This window comes from Megalops cyprinoides, chromosome 24, assembly GCF_013368585.1.
Source record: "Megalops cyprinoides isolate fMegCyp1 chromosome 24, fMegCyp1.pri, whole genome shotgun sequence".
NCBI classification, from domain to species: Eukaryota; Metazoa; Chordata; class Actinopteri; order Elopiformes; family Megalopidae; genus Megalops; species Megalops cyprinoides.
In genome coordinates, this window is record NC_050606.1 from 19105411 (window position 1) to 19123472 (window position 18062).

An 18062-nucleotide genomic window follows, 5' to 3' on the forward strand; every position below is an offset into this window, starting at 1 on the left:
GAGAGACAGAGCTGTATATAATCTGATGCAATTTGAGTGTAAATGCCGTGTTTAACAGAATCTCAACCTGAAAAAATGTGGTCAACACTGCTCTGCAGCGATGCCAAAATATCCTTATTGGCTGTGAGGAGTATGGAGCAGAGTGGTTTGAGTTTGCTTAGAAAGTGGTCAGGCCAATCAGACTGCATCAGCACTTTCTGCTGCTCACAGCAATTAGGTCCAATGAATAATCCCTAACAGGGAATGTTGGCTTGGAAAGAACTCCATATTAAAGGCACTGCTCACTGCTGTAGCCTTGGCTAACGCAATAAACCAAGGGAGGGGGAGGTCGCTTTATAAAAACTGTACAGGCTGTTGGCGAATGCATGCTTTATCAGAGTAAAACAGACAGGACCGCAGAGTGTGAACTTGCATACTTGAAAACTCTGGCGGATTCTCTTATCATTCTCCTTTAACGGAGTCACAAGCGCACATCCAATCAGCAGTCCGGAGAACATAGTAACCGAGCTTTCCCGACATGTGCCTGGACCATGTCACCCGGAGCTGCTCTGAGCACTCTGATGGATGTCAAACAGCTTGACACCACACTGCTTCTGACATTTTACATTACATTGCATTCATTTAGCAGATGTTCTTATCCAGCACAAAAGAACAGAAGTGTACCCGTTCAAGTTGAATGAGTAACAGTGCCAGACCAGGCTAATAACACAGACCAGTTTTTAATAGGCCGTTTAATGTGAGCATAACACTATTCAAGCCTTACCACAAGTTAACTTCTGTAAACTGACTAGACAATACATATTTTGACATAATTATACAATAATAATAATAAATAACTAAAGTGAAAAATCTAGATGAATAACAAATATTGTCATTCTCTTTGTTATATTTCTCATGAAAAAACATCTGTTTTGGTCTCTGGTGATTTTTTCCATTGAGCAACAGTTTTAATTCAGCACACTGGTGAGCCATTTACACCCTACATTTGCATTTGTATTTATTCATTTCATAGACACTTTTATCCAGAGCGACCTACAAAGCAAAGGTAGACAGACACAGTGCCCTCACTACTTATTCATACCCCTAATTAAACAGCAGCAACAACGTGACGTGACAGAAAAATGCATGCATTGGAGCATAAACCTCCTGCAATGTGTTCAATCTCTGGTTTACAGTATTTGCATAAGAGGCGGCCTTTCTCACCTGAGGCCACTGGGTGTGGAACGTAGGCACAGGGCACCAATGGCAAGAGTGCTGGGCTTGTGACTGCAGACTAATGACCCTGATGCGCATGATATTCACATTTGAATATACCTTTATTTATACTTTGAGGTATGTGTTGACTAACCAAACTTAAATCTGACATCATGTCAGAATGATAACCAACAGGAGAATGGCAACGTCACTGCTTTGGTGCATGCCTGCTTCAAAGGAAAGTCCATATTTGGGAGTTGGTGCAAATGCAGATTTTCTAGTGGAGATTTTGTTAGGAGGAGTACATGGCAACGGTTTTAGAGGGAATCTAAAACATTCCTCTGCTGGCAAATAGGAATAAAGCTGCATTCAAATTTTGAAAGGTGTTGAAAAATCTCCCCAATATCTCAGCGAACATCCCCTCAAATTATTGGCAGTTGTGAGTGCAGTTGGGGAACTGGAAAAAGTGTTTTACGTGGAGCCTAAACCATACGATGAAAAAAAAAAAGTTTTACATAGTCAGAACAGGGTGTTCTGCAGTCTGTCTTCGGTCGGATTATTCTCAGAGCGCTCTTAATAAGCGCCAACAGTGACTCAACTGGTAAAACACATTCGGATTGTGAAATACGCCTTTGCGAATCCGGAGCAGATCCCGACGCTGTTACAGTCTGCGTGTTTGCGGGAAGTTAGTGTCTGTCATATTACTGTAGGCCTATTGTTCTACATACAGCACCGCCTTAACAAATAAAAAATGAAAGGGTGTCAAAAGACACATCCAATACACTAACAATTACTGCTAGAATATTCGGAACCCCTTTATATGTTTCGGAAGTTTCCCTATAAAATATTGGTGCATTAGTCAATAGGTGGTAGAATCCAAAGGCTACACAGAATACACAAAATATCTTTATTCAAGTGGGAAGCAATGATATCCGCCTTAATGTTACCGCAACTATACATTTGTGAACTTCATTTTTCATTTCCTCTTTGTTTCACGGCGGGGGCATGCAGTTGGCTCAACCCTTGCAGAGGCGACACCACATCAGGCGTGTGAAATGTAGCATTGGTCCAGTAAGTAATATCCCTGCTGTGACACGAACTGCGCGGGGGAGGAGCGATAAGAACGCCAGTTCCTCGGTCAGCCGAGGTCTTCGGTAAGGAGCCCTCATCACGCGTGGGTGAAGCGCTCGTACCCTGGGACGCGCAGTCAGACAGTACGATGCAGTATGGGGGGATAAACACAGTTTGCATCTTATAGGAGTAAACAACGATCTCCTCAAAATACACTATATAGAAAGACCGGTGAAACATGGTAGCTGGCTAGCTACTTTATTTCGGTCTCCCAAGTTTTCCGTTGTAGACTAAAGGTTTTATGTAGCCAAAGACAAGGAGACATGTGGGTGGATATTACAACCAGTTGGATAGTCCGAAACTGGATCAGGCACTTCATTGTTTTTCTATACGTACAGGTAGGTTGGGGTGCTATTTAAATCGTATTTTAACGCATTGTTTTAATGCATCGCTTTCGTTGTTTTAAAAATGTTGACAAATGACAAATGCCATGAAGCGCCGAACGATTGGCGGTGACAGCAACCATCCTTTACACCAAAATCGCAAACGTAAAGCAATCCAACATAAATCATGGATTCACAATGTTTGTATCTTGTTTCATTAACCTTACTAAAATCGTGGATTTTTCGTGGTCGGTGACTGACTAGCCCAAGATAGCATAAGCGTGCAAATTCTTGTTTTTCTCCTGGCGCTGTTTTAACACTTTTTACCGATATTCGTGGCTTTTGCAACAGCCCGTCTCCTCTTTTACGGTAACCGCTAGCTATTTAACGTATGACTGCACTTCTGAAACAATCCATGTGTGAAATTGTGGGTAGAAAGCTGGACGTAGCCCAAAAATATCTTACGTTCGAGGCGGGGTCACTGCTATTCGCTGTTGTTTATGTATATACTTTATAGGTCCTGTAAGTAGTGCGCATTACGCCTTATGTACACCGAATATAGTTTTTTTTTTTTTTTGTTATTTCTATTTTGATAATGTGCACAGCTATTAGTAGTAGCTGTAGTGGACTGTGTAATCGAGTTGTTATGGTAGGTTAGTCCTAACCATACGGGAGGAAGTACGCTGTTATATTCCAAAACATGTTGATATCCATTATAAATGTGTTGTGATGGCAGAAATATGGAATATGGTGGGCGTGTCTAGAACATAAGGCGTCATCGAGTGTAGACTAAATAATATAAATGCACTGGTATCGTTGCTTATGATGATAAATGCTTGTTGTGCGAAATATCTCCCAATTGATTATGATCAGAATTAATAAGAATACGAAATTAGCTGTTTACCAATGGCAACATAGGTATACTTTACCAATAAAAATAACAAAATAGAAAATATTAAATAATTATGAAAAAACCTAATCACATCGGACTAGTGTTTGTGTTACTGTTTACTTCTTAGGATTTGTATGCGGTAGTCTGTTCATGAGGTCTTACCGTGCTATCGTGCTCTCACCGACTGCTATCTGAGCCAAGAATCAAATAATCGTTGTTTATGCTAAAAGACTCAAAAGTACTCTCAAAGTAGAGATTTACATCGTAACAATTCCTCGTTTCTAGTTTGTAGCTCACTGTTAAGAGTCCGCTGACTTAGGTGAAGACGAGCATAGAGGTGTGCAACAAGCTGCAACTACGAATTCCACTTCCCATGACAGCGTTTGAAAATTGCTGCTCAATGTTTTCTTACGGAGTTTATCAACGATGATGCTGTCTGTTCAAACACACCCACCATCTCAGCTTCCCGTTTTTCATTGTTGAACATTGATATCACGATTTACCGTATATTCTTCATTCTAAAGCAACACAATAAAGCCTAACTTCTGGGCTAGAGTCCGATCGAAATACTAACTGACGTTTTCCCACAGCAGCTACAGGAGGGCACGCAAGTGAGTATTTTAAAATACCGTCCATTAGCGGGTTAATCGCAACCGACTCTTACAAAAAGCATTTTCTAGTGTCTCTGCCTGGCCAAGTTACTTGGGGCATGGCGACAGTTATGCAAATATTGCGGTGGCGTCATCTATCTCCAGTGTTGACCGTGTTTAAAAAAACTTTGGCACGGTTTGCTTGTTTTGGCGTTATGAGATGAGGAATTAGTAGTAGCAGCAGCTCTGTACAGTTGCAAGAAGCGGCTTAAAAAATCATATGTCATTCATTTCAGTATAGGTATGTAACACAAAACAACACGCATCTGTAAAATGCTGAGGCCTGAAATGGTTGTGAGGAACCAATGAACATGTGAAATATTTATGTGGCACGTAAGGAGTTTAGGTCCCTGTGATTGTAGGTTGTGGCCGTGACGTCAACACGCAGCTGTGAAATGCTGTCACATAGGCCTAATTGATAGCTATGTCTCATAATTTACAACCAGCAATTTTATTTTTTTAAATCTTTTCTTCATTGTTAGCGAGGGAACATTAACACTAAAAAAAATTCCCATGTCCCAATGCTTTACAATATTTTCTGTGTATCTTTCATATGTTGTAAAGCATCTATGCCCTAATGCCTAACTTGTTCGATTTCACAGACAAAAAGGCATGAAATATCTCAAATTGGCTCTGAGGTTGAAAGAATCTAGGCGGTATCCTTGAGACGCACCCTAACGTGTAATTATTTAGGGTGGAACGAAACCATGCTCTTATATATTTAGCGAAGGAAAACATTTTGCCTTTCATAATTACACGTTGATGATCTAGAGCAGTGAAAAAATATAATGCTTCGAAATTCCTTTTGGTTTTTAACAATAGGTCTTAGTAATGTTGGAATGAGAACTTCTTCAAAACGCAGAACAAAGGGAACCTTCATGTGTAGGTCTTGCCCAATTTGTGCTTGTTCACACAGCACGGTTGCTTAAAGCTTTTGCAAAGACAATTATGCGCCACAGTATTAAGCTCACATCTCTTGATTTGCTGAGAAGTGTTGAGAGAGCAACAAAAACATTGTTTTAATTTCTCACAGAGATTGAAACCTCAAAGGGGGAGGAATTTGCATGATTAGAGAGTGTCTAAATTTATTCCTGTCTGACAAAGATTGCATGTATGGCATAAAAATCTGTTTGATGTGTGTTTGCATAAAGGAAATTGGTCAGAGCTGTTTGTCCTTCACACCAATTAGGGCACACTGGAAGCTTCACAGTCTTGGAATTCTGAACATCCTGGCTGGGTTTCACAGTCCCCATCACAATATTGCACGTTTTATATATATATATATATATATATATATATATATATATATATATATATATATATATATATATATATATATATATATATATATATATATATATATATATATGTAAACATGTGATACAGACATGATACAAAAGACTTGAATGAGAGTTTATATATTCAAGTCTTCTACATGTTTCCACATGAAGTGGTTATGTATCACGTCTGTGTTATTCTACAAGCATGGGCGGCAGAGCATTTGTGAATGCAAAACGTACAGAAATGTTCGCAGCACGTACTAAACGATCATATCTGGTGAGGCCCATTTCTAAGGTCTACAAAAGAGGTCATCGTAACCACGCTACTTCAGTCAAGTTATTTCGGTGGACAGACTCCCATTGTTGAATTCAATAGCCTTTATTTAACACTTTGCTTATGTTGGCAGCACTGGGCTTTTCAGTATGGGAACAAATGAATAAAAAAGCAAATATTCAAAGTGGCCTTATTTGGAAGGAGTCCAGTTCAGCTGAGAAAGCTTGCCTTATAACGGCAGTAAAAAGCCATGGAATTTCTCTGTGGGTTCCATGGCTGGATTGGGGTTTGCTCAGACAGTGTTATGTTTTTCAAGCTTTTTTTTGGTGAGGTCATTTCTATGCTGTATATGAATATGGGTTGGAGAGGCACTGAAGATGGAAACATATGTGAATATATGAATTTGACCGGCCCACAATATTTGGGGATAAGAGTTACGTGCCTGTCATTATGCCCTGCCGTATGCTGCTGTATGCAAGCATAGTCAGCATGCAAACATGCAGGCCAAGTCATGCTGGTACTTCACTGCTAATGTGCAGAAACACGCACTTACATTCATGTGCACAAACACACACACACACACACACACACACACACACACACACACACACACGTGCACACACACAATCAGTGGAATTGACAAGACAATTGGCAAACTTTGCAATGAAAAGGAGTTTGCCAGGAATTGACAGTACCTTGAATGTGGTAGCTTGTAGGGGAAAGAAGACTACAAACATCATTGAATGATTAGTGCTGGAGTGTACTGATTTTGTGGTCTGATTTTACTATTGCTCACTGGAACTTTAATTATGAGCTGTCAGTGTTGGAAATTAAATCCAATGTTTTGTTAATAATGGAAGCGTCAGTTAAGTGTGGACAAAATGCACAACTAAATCATATTAAAACATAACATGTGGTCTTAATTTTCAATGTGTTCTTGAAGGTAGGAGGAAAAAAAGCACCGTGTGGACTTAAATTTGACCAGATTTGATTGCTGGGATGCAGTCACAGTCGGCACTGGTAGTTTTCATTTGCTATCAGGAAAGTAATCAGCTGCATACCTTTTTTTTATTCTAGGTTGTTTTCTCCAGGCCTAGCTGTAACTCACAGCAGTATCCAAAAGACAGGAGATGTTGCAGCAAGTGCCCACCAGGTTGGTAAACACAACACACAGTTTCTGGTGCATTTCTTTATGCTTCCCGTTCAGGACTTGGAATTAGGCCAGAGGAAAGAGGGCTGACCACATTAGGACTTAAAAATAACTGGGAATCTAACTGGGCCAAGGTTCACCTGGGAACATCACTGGGTTTTTGGTTTCTCATGGGTCCTCCCCAGATGCCCTTCACTTGATTTGAACTATTGTGTTTGCTAGGGCTGTCACAGTTATAAATTTTGGGTTGAAAGTAAATCATCGTGATTATAACTGTGGTTCATGGTTAAACCTCTTAGGGAGGCAGCCAGGGTGGTGGTTATAGGGGTTACTGGTGTACTGGTGGTGCACTGACAAGTATTCATTTAAATGGATTATAGTAGCAAAACAGTGAAATTGGACATCACATCATATTTCTGCCTTCTATTACTGAGGGTATTTACTCAGGAATGAATGTGGAAAAATAATAATAAAAAAATGTGTAAACATCGGTTATGGTGGCGGTTTGATTTTGACTGCGGTCAGTGTCCTTGACCGCTGGGTAGATGGTCGTACGGTCACTGCCACAGCCCTAGCTTTCTCCATGCTGCATGCCGTGATTTCAAGCTTGTTCCCTCTTCAGGGACGTTCGCGTTTGTCCTCTGTGCGGGGACATCAGACACCATCTGCCGGCCTTGTGGAAGCAATGAATACCAGCCAGACTGGAACAACGAGACAAGGTGTCAGACGCAGAAGTTCTGTGACAAAGGTCAGCCAAGCTTGTTATTCCTTTCAATTATGTGCAAATATATATACCATGCGGGTTAGCGTGCTGGGTTACACTTTACAGTAGGTCGCACTATATACTGTATATATTTACACTCCAACTAACAAATACAGTGCGGTTACTGTGTGACGGAATGCAGACTTGTTACAGAATCATTTACAGTGTGTAACTAACTTTCTTAACCCTATGCATACCAATTAAAGTGCAATTAATGTGCAGTGGCAAATGTGGGGATGAGGGTCATCATTCAGTGAACAGCTCAGTCAAAACAAATCAATCCATTGAGTGTTGAAACCCGTCCCAGTGTACCTCTGGACCGAGGTGTATTAATTCCTAGGTCTGTCTGCTTCATGAAGTGGACTTTTTGAGTATATTCCTGTCATTTAAAAATGTGGGCTGCATTGAGGAAGCCGATGGAGTTGCTTCAGAAGGAAACGCACATTGCCGAATGGTGGAAACCTCATGATGCGCACCACAGTTTCTATTTTACAACTGGCCTATCAGCTGATCAGCTGAGGTCCCCGTGACCATGTCCTCTCACAGCTCACCCTGATGATAAACCGTGTATGTTCTAATATAAAACCCCAAAATGTAACCACTGTATTTAAAATATATGCATTTTAAATCTGTATATGTTAAATGTATGGTAATGTACAGCTGTATACTGCATGTGTGAGAACCTGATGTCTGAGACACCTACCTGATGTCAACAGTGTACATGTATCATTACATGTGCTTATCTTGTACACCCCTCTGGACAAGAGCCAATGCTAAATGATAAAATGTAAATGTAAGCTGCATCAATTATTGTGAGTTGCATTTGTAAATATAGAGTATTCTACAATGCATGTGTGCAGCAGCTGTATGAAAGTGACATAATGGATTCATACATGGGTGAAGGGTGATGGTCTGTATATGAGTTTGAAAAGCTGCGCGCATGCAGTAATGAATTTCCCAGCATGCCGTGTGACACATGTCTCTGTGCGCCCCCGATCCAGGGAGGGGCTTTGATCCGGTGCGGCCGGAGAACCGCACGGCTGCCGTGCCATGCCGCTGCCTGCCGGGGCTCCAGTGCTCGCTGGTTAACTGCGAGTTCTGCGAGAGGATGAAGGTGTGCCCTCCTGGGTACGGGCTCACTGTGGGAGGTAAGAGCTCACTGCCGCGATCTGCGCCATTCTCACAGACAGAGTGACACTGACTCACTGCAGCAGCTAAGGACCAATCACAGACCAGGTCCGAGAGTTGTTTTAGACACAAATGTGAACTCAGATGACTAATTGTGGACTTTAAGGGCCAATCATTAAGGTCTCTGCTGTTTAAGATTTATACATTGAAGTATCAGTTGTGTATGAGACTTGCTTGCTGGTGAAAAAGATCAATCGTTGAGGTCTCTACTGTGTGAAGACGTGTAGACAGAAATGTCTGTTCTGTTTGAGCCTGGCAAAAGGGATTAGTCACAGAGTCCTGTTCCGTTTGTGGACATTTCCAAGGTTTTGAGATGGAAATGTGCACAGATGCAGAAATACAGGTCAATCATTGCAGTATGCCGGGTAGCTGAATGTGCCACTCTGCCCAGGTGGACAGCTGTAGGTGTAATACCGGGGGTGGAAACCTTAGAGAAATCCATACTAAAATATAGTGTAGAATCATCAGAGTACAGTTAGCTTCACTGATATGAGGCAAGAGATTAGTAACACAAAAACAGTCATTGGATTAAAACATGTTTATCCTCATAGCAGATGCCCTAATGAGAGTGCAGCTCTCACATAGCTGACATGATGCATTATATGTTCAGTTTCACATATTTGTATTTACTGAAGCAAATCCGGTTTCACACTCAAGTGTACAACAGTATTGCCCCACCTAGTGTTCAAGCCTTTTGTTTGCAATTCCACTTGAAAACCGAAAAGATTCTCACAATTACTGCTTCGCTCCAAATATTTCTCCATATAATGTATTTAAACTGCATTTGACATGGGAGCTAGTTACGGCAAATCAGACATTATTTGGATAATGTTCTGCAGTCCCAGCACATTAGACGCTACTCTGACCTGCTGGCCATGGGTGCTGCACATGATAAAGATGCACTGATTGGAGAAACAGACTCCAGACTGTTCTCTTTCTCTTCTCTCCTATCGATCATGTGATGAAGAAACAGGCCGGGGCTCGTGCGCCGAGTGCAGACCTGGGTTCTTCAGCAACGTTTCTTCGGCAACAGAGCCCTGCAGGCTGTGGACCGAGTAAGCACCCCTGCCCCCCCCCCCCCAAACCCCACTCCCTCCTTCCCCTCCCCTTCGATCTTCTCCCACAGAGATATTGTACAATGTGAGTGCATGCGGATGTTATATCAGAAAACAGATCTATATGAAGAGTCACGCTGCTCTCCTTGAGGCTGCGAGGTGGAAACGCGCAGTGAAAGCGCAGGTCACGGGAATGGGAAAAGGAAGCTCGGCTCGGGTCACGTTTCATGCCACACACACACACACACACACACACACACAGCACCTTTAACGTTTCGGTCCTGTCTAATGCACACTGCAGCCCGGCCACAGTGGCATGCCTGAGAGCTGAAGTCCCACATGCTTTTGAGTCTGAACTCCCTCACAGACTGACCACAGCGTGTGTTCGTGACTCACACCAGCACAGCTTCCTTTGGAAAGAGGGTATTTTCTATCACCACTTCCACTCTGCGGCTAGCGCTAGCCTGGGGTGCCGGATACTGGTATAAATAGAAAAAAAACCCTGTCTTGTTGGGTGAATAAACATGTACGCGCATATGTTGTTTTTCCCAACAGTTGCAAAGCACTGGGGAGGGCAGAGAAACAGCCAGGGACAGAGAAAACAGATGCAGTGTGTGGACCTCATGTTCCTGGTATGTGGCAGAGACCGTCTGGACTGGGAGTGATAACGACTCTTGCTCCACTTGAAAAGACTTTTTCCACTGTAGTCCTGGAACCAGGCTAGCATGACCTGGAACCAAGGCTGGCTGATCTGGTACAGCATGGTTACTTTTCTACTGGAAGAAGAGTTGTGCCACACACGTCGAGACACTGAGGGCAGCTTTCTGCCCGAACATTTGGAGAAATAGACTTTGCATCGCTTGTAACTCTGGGTTGGGGCCGTGCCTCTCCTTGTGTTTTTTCCCCCTCACAGTTTTATTTGTACAGGTGCCAGCAGTAGCGGTGTGGCTATCTAGTCATGCAGCTTGCAGACTCCACCCACTGCTTGCTTGTCAGTTGACCAACAGCAGTCATTCAGGCTGAGCTGAAACAGGTTTTCAGCATGACAGAGAAACGTTCGGGAAAACTTCCCAGAACCCAGACTAAGCCAGCAAGCCAGGTTCCACCTGTCCAGTGTGAAAAGTGTATTTGTGGACCCTCTAAACAGAACATGCTCTCATTGAGAGAATATATATTTTCTTTACATTTTGAGATAACTGTCAAAACAGTGCACCATACATTTGTATAATTGTTGAGGGTGTTCACTGAAAATGAAATAGTCTTTGAAATAGTAAAGCTCAAACATTTAATAATACATTAATTAAATACATATAAAACACTCTGGAGCATCAATTATATTGTTAACAATTATATTGTAAACAAAGTTGGATTTTATAAGACAATTTGCTTGCAAGATTAGATGAAACTAAGCCTGTGAGCATTCCTCTTTAAGTGAAATATGACTTACTTACTTTTAAAAACTTTTCAATCAGTAGAGATATTCATTCCTAACTGATTCCATGAAGAGATGTTGTAAAATTTCTTTTTTTATTAAAGAAATGGGAAAGGGTGGCTTTAATGTAAAGGTGCCCTTCAGAAGTAATGATACAGGTGTGGACAGTGTGTGGATCCTTTTCACATATTACTTGTTTAAAAAAAACCTTTGTCTTATGTGTACTGCAGGAAGCACCACATCGTGGGTTGTAGTGGGTGTCCTGTCAGTGATCGTTGTCATATCGCTGGTGATCCTGCTCCTGTTTTGCTGCAAAGACAAGTTGAAGTCTCTCTCTGGTAAGCGAGCGCAAACCGCCATTGTCTTTGGCTGTAAGAGAGTCTCTGCTTGTGGTTGCATCAGTGGGGATGTCACTCTTCAACAAATTCCAGTGCGACAGATAGAGAGGCATATAGCTCACCCAGAGTGCTTTGCTCTGTCTGCATTGTTTGACTGGCCTCCCTCCTTATTTGCTTGGTCAGATGGATGTCTGTGTGTGACAGTTACAAGTAAACTCAACACATGTGCTTCCAAGAGAACTATGCTTTGTAACATGTTCTTGTACATAGGGAGGTATGGTACATAAGACAGTAGTTGTTGTAGTTGGTGGTGTGTGTGTGTGTGTGTATTTATAATTTCAAGATATGTTGTCATATTAATTAAGAGGTTGATTCAATACGCCCAAACTACAATCAGCTTTGACTTCAGAAAAATTCAATAAAGAAAGAAAGAGAGGTTCAGTCCACAAGAGTTGCTGTAGATTGTTTAATAGGCTGGACATGGTTTTAAATATAGTTTTCAAGCAGCCAATGGGCCGACTGAAATGTTCTCAATATTTTAACACCCAAATTATTTTTACTGAGAACTGTATAACTGTATCTTTTTAAAATGATCAATTCATGTAGTCATTTGTATGTGATTTTTTTGTGTTACACTGTAATGGCTACTTTTTGCTAAACATACATTGCATTTCCACTGGTTTTATGCCTCCGGTGAGATGACAGGGATAACCTGAGCACTACTTGCTCAAGAGCGCCCTCAAGCTTGCAACAGCATTTTACACATTTCACAGAACCAAGTATTTTTCATCATACCATTAATCCAAGTCACAATGAGGTCACACACTGCCCTGAAGTGCTGAATGGCTATGCAGATTCCCAGGTGCACTGGTTGGCCACAATGCTCTACATAGATAATGACCCATATGCACAAATATAAGCAGTTATAAGCAGTTAAAAGCAGTGGCCGTTTCACCAGTTTAGTCGACATGCTCACATCAGATGAGGGATACAAGTGGAACAAGCTCCTGTATGTAGTCTCTGCACTCACCTCATTCCAGTGTATGGTTGTCACAAGACATGTTTTTTAAGACTGACCTAGCAGACAGCTGGTAAGCGTGTTTACGGTAGCTAGATGAGAAGCGCTCAGGAGTGTACAGGCATTTGTTTGTCTTGACTGTAATCATACAGAGGGTGAGAGATGAGAGGTGGTAAGAGAGGAGCTCACATATATCATATTTACTGTTGAATACATATTGAATTATATTATACAAGGCATATAAATTATATTATAAATACAATATGAAATGTAATTCCACTCTATGAAATCGGGTACTCTGGGTAATTCCACTGTATGAAATTGGAAACTGCCGATGTCATTGTGAAGTACATTTCAGCTGATTTGTGGTAGCATTCCGTATTGCATAGTCATGTTCATATTATGAAATTCTGATCCATTTTCTCATCAGCATGGATTTGATTAAATAAAAGTGCTAGCAGCTCACTGCGGTTCTGGTTCTTTTCAGAGAATGTGCGAGCGTGTGTGCAGGACTTGAAGAGCAACACCATGTGCCAGGTAAGGATGGATGCCTCAGCATCCCCTCAGAGGTAAAACAGGGAAAGGATGCATAATACTAGACTTCACAATGAGTGTGTTTGTTGTTTCCTATATCTTAAATGAAAATATAATGAATGCATATTTCAAAACATTTACACATATGCTATTTATAACAGGACGTTTTTAAATGTGCACATTGATACTGAGATTGTGAAATATATTGTAAAATTATATGTAATATGTACTCTGATATGTACAAACATTGCCATTACTGATATACATATTTAAATAAACACCCCCTACACATGTCTTTAACCATATGTTGGCATTTTGTATACTTTGTAAGGAAAGTAATATGAAGGAATTTGAAGAAAGTAATGATTCACAACATGGGACACCTTACGCTGATTCATTCAAAATGCTGCACATGATTAAGCTATATAGGGTGTATTTCAAAAGCAATTAAGTGTTATGACTGCATTATTAACACAACAGAATTTTTAGATGGAGGCAAAACTGTAAACACTGGCTGCTCCTGTTTCTTGAAGGAGGCAGCGCAGCAGAACGGCACCCTTGAAATCAAAAGCCTGATTCGCCAAGAGGGGGACCTGCAGGAGTCTCTCAATGCGTGCGGCAACAGCGAGAAACCGCCTCCGGGGGGCGACGGCGAGGCGGCCGCGGGAGGCTGCAGCTGCGTGCTGGCCCTGAAGGAGCCCATGGAGGTGGGCGAGAACGAGGACTGCAGCCAGGCGGTGGCGCTCTGCTCCTGCCGGGACGGGGAGGGAGGGGGAGGGCGCCTGCTGGAGCCGCCCGTCTGCGGCGGCGGCTGCACCGAGGAGGGCACGGAACTCTGCGGCCGGCCGCTACAGGGCGGCGCGCCGGAGGCCGGCGGGGGCCACGCTGGCGGGGATGCGCGGGCAGAGGCGGAGGACGACAGACAGGGGGCGCCCTGCTGCCACAGCACAGACTCCACTGCGAAAGCGCCGCTGTCCTTAGCCAGCGACGGCGACCAGGGCCTCTCTCTGCACCTGTCCACAGGTGACGTGTCTCAGGGCCCTGAGCCGGAGTGTCCCGGTCACACTGTGGCAGCTGGTAAGTACTTAGGGGACATTAAAATCCAACAGACAATACATGTATAAGTATGTAAAAGAAGGCAAGCAGAGCAATGACTCAAAGCAGTGTCAGCCAATCACCAGTGACTGTGGTCAAAAAGAACATAGCCAGCATGCTTAAGAAGGAAAAGGGTGATAAAATTCTATATAAGGCTTGGCCTTAAACTCGGTGACCACTTCTCCTTTAATAAAATCACATTATTAGTCATAAAATGCATTTGGCCGATGCCTGCAGTCAGGGCGCATTATATTTCATGTGTTTTACTAATGATCCATGTATACAGCTGAGTATTTTCCTGAAGAAATTCTGGTTAAGCACCTTGCTCATGGAGTTTGTATCGGTTCTGATTACAAGAAAAACTCCCTAAATACTGGTTTTCGTATTTTTGGTCATTGATTGCCTACCACCTTCTCAGGTAGCCATAATGACCTCTCCCACAATACGGACAGACTATATGCACCCAGGCTTCTGCCACTGATAACACCCAATCAACCACACAGCTCTGAGTTGAAGTGGTGCAGGCAGAGTGGTCAATGAACAGAGCTTATGGCTTGAGAGTTGTAGGTTTGACTCTGAAGTGGGGCAGTATGGGTAGTGGTGGGGCAAAGTGATGAGGAGCAGGGCTCATAAGGTTATTGGCTGAATTATCACTGCTGTGTACCTTTGATTAAGGTACTTAAGCCATAATTGCCTCTGTAAGTGTCCAGTTGTATAAATGGATAAAATATAAAAACTAACCTACATACCGTAAGACTTCCAATAATAGCTGAGTCTCCAATAAATGCAGGTCTCTAATAATTGCCGGTATGCACGACCCTTTCAGTGAAATAAATGCCTGCCTCAAATAAATGCGGGGGAAAATTATATTTATTTTTCGTGACTATAAAATGAAAGAGCGGTGGCTTAAAATGCTCACAGCAGTCCTATTTATTTTTTTGTGGCTAAAAAATGAAATGACACAAACAAAATAATTTTTTACATTATGCTAAATGGTTGTTTTAGTGAATTCAATTTGCCTTATGCGTGTTCATCTGTTCACAGATTAGATTAAACATAAATGAACAAAACAAGCCGTCTTTCCGATCATGGTAGCCTAAATTCACAGTGATACCGCTATTCTTACAGACTGTGCTCTCCTATCATAGATTGCAATGACAATGTTTAACTTACTTCATTAGTGATTCCTGTTTGAGTTGCTACCAAAAGGGCTCTATAATGTTTAAGTAGGCTACTTGGGGAAAAAAAAACATGGTGAATTTTCCTGGTCCAGCTACCAATAACTTGCAGAAGCCTGAGGGCTTTAGGTGAAATACACGCAGGTCTCTTATTATCGCTGAGTCTCCAATAAACGCCGGTAAAGTTAAGTAATTAAAGCAAATGAACGCCTTGGCGTTTATTGGAAGTTTTGCGGTACATTGGTCTGGATAACAGCTATTGCTAAGCGACTACAAATGTAGTGTAATGGATACTGTGCAAAACAGTGAGCTGTGCATTATTCTGTGGATAAAGGCATATGCCATAAAATAATGTAATGTAAAAACGAAATGTAACATTATTGCAACAATGCTGTTTGAAATGGCTAATTCCAGTTGTCAGGGCAGTATCTTTATGTGTAAATGTGTATCTTATTTATTAAGATATGCATTTATGTATGGTAGTGCAAATATGTCCACAGTAGATATTCTGTCAGTGTAGGCCTTTCTGAAATTTGATATGCGCTCCTTATGGTAATATAACCCATATGGTAATTTTGTCAGTTAGTGGAGATTTAAATACTCAAAGGATTTTTTCTAGGGCGAATCAGACAGATGAATCAGTAATATAGACACTTGCTCATCAGATCTGTAGACAGCAGTGTGCTATAATTGTGAATGGATGAGATATTTGTAACACAGGGGAACAGGAAGTGGTACAAGACAGCTGATGAAATTTCACTGGAAGGAAATTGCTATATATTTTTAAGTGAATAGGCTATAAATAACCTGTGTGGTATGACTTGTAAGACCTGAGAGAACATTCTTCCTCTTAGGCAATAAGGTGATTGAAAGCTGATTCTAACAGGGAGAATGCTTTGTAATTAAGTGCAGCAGTGCATGAACAGCTTTATGTATTAGCCAGAAGATGCATTCTGCCTTTTACAAAGCCACTGTTCACAGTACTCAAAGAGCGAGAAAACCTATCCCCCTGGGTATAATCTATATGTGTTTTTTGCCACAATTTGGTCCACATGACTTTTGAATTATGTCATGAATTTTGCCTTGACTCAGTCAAAAGTACACAAATACCCAAGCTGTTGGGTAGTTAAGTCAAAAGTACCCAAATATCCAAGCTGTTGGGTAGTTAAATGAGGTGAAATAAAAACTGTCATCTACATTTAATCTAACTGCCATGTGCAGTTAGATAGAGTTTTACTTTTTGTTTCACTGATTGATGATTTTACTTACAAAATGGAAAAATGAGTGCCGTTTTCCCCAAAATGTAACTGTTACTTCATTACAGACTGAATGTAGATCTGAGTGGCATCTACATAATATTTAAATTTATTTCAGACCTATATTTGCACTGAGAAAAGGTTTTCTGAATTTTCTGTGTGTGGCATGTTCGTTGACATTCTTTGCTGAACAGCTATTACAGGTGACCTCACATATGCGAATGTTACATTTCTTGTGAAGTCAAAAACTGTCCATTTCAGAACTGGACAAATACAAGAGGCCCAGAATGAGTCCGCTGTCATTCTACCAATGAAAGACCATGAGTACTGCTCAGATTGAAACGTGTTGCTCACTAGTATTTGTTTGATTTTTTTTGTTTTGTTTTGTAGGCCACGTCACAGGAAACGGCAACACCACTTTCATTTCAAACGGACAAGTAATGAACTTCAGCGGCGATGTCATTGTAGTGTATGTCAGCCAGAACTCTCAGGGGGACAGTGGAGATCTGGAAGAGGCTTTCGCCAGTCCTGTCCAGGAAGAGACCAACAAGGAGGGATTTGAGGGGGTCGCCAAGCCCAAAACAAGCACTGCGCTGCAGGAGGATACGTTAATGTTCTGAGAAAACCCCAGACAGGGGGTCACAAATGGACCCAGCCAGCAGAAATAAGCATAACACTTAGAGGGCGCTGAAGATGCACTTAAAGGAATAAATGCCTTCTGGGAAATGTAGGCATGAAGCCAACACAGTGGGACTCTCCTCCTGTCTGTAATTCAGACTGTTCTCACAGCATCCAGATTACTGCGATATTTGTACTAAAATAAATGCTATGCATTTGTTAAACTTTATTCATGGTTTATTTTTTATAGTTATTTGTGTGCATTTTGTCAATAGGCAAACTGATTTGGGAATCCAGTTGAAATTCAAATATGTGGGCTATACTTATTATTTTATTGTTATTTTTATGCATGCTTGTCTGTGATTGATGTGGAGTGATCAGCAGAACCTGCACATTGTGTGCAGATACAGGCAACATGCCTACAACTCTTCCATCTAAAGCTGCTAATTTGTTAAAGCTGAAGGCGGAATTGCTAGAATTTCCCTTCCTCTCCCCTTATTCTCCCTATTTTTTCCAGTTAGTTTAAATCCCCTTTGAACAGACATATCCTTATTGTCTCCTTTTTGTTGTGATCTGTGTTTGTATTTTTTTTGCTTGTTCATTTGTTTGCATCACAAAAAAGGATGATTTCTGTTGGCTGATGGAAGTATCTCCAGTCTCTCGATTGGTTAAAAAAGTGCTTGTGTCTGGTAA

General features: G+C 41.6%; 1 protein-coding gene across 1 annotated transcript; it reads left to right on the forward strand.

Annotated features, from left to right (window-relative positions):
* Positions 1 to 2363: 2363 nt before the first annotated feature.
* Positions 2364 to 17866, forward strand: LOC118771352 (tumor necrosis factor receptor superfamily member 11A-like). The gene is made up of 10 exons (XM_036519316.1): positions 2364 to 2663; positions 6822 to 6897; positions 7517 to 7642; positions 8659 to 8805; positions 9813 to 9900; positions 10456 to 10532; positions 11563 to 11670; positions 13176 to 13225; positions 13756 to 14299; positions 17142 to 17866. Exons 1-10 carry the CDS (start codon positions 2589 to 2591, stop codon positions 17369 to 17371), a joined length of 1521 nt encoding a protein of 506 aa, XP_036375209.1. The 5' UTR covers positions 2364 to 2588; the 3' UTR covers positions 17372 to 17866.
* The last annotated feature ends 196 nt before the right edge of the window (positions 17867 to 18062 follow it).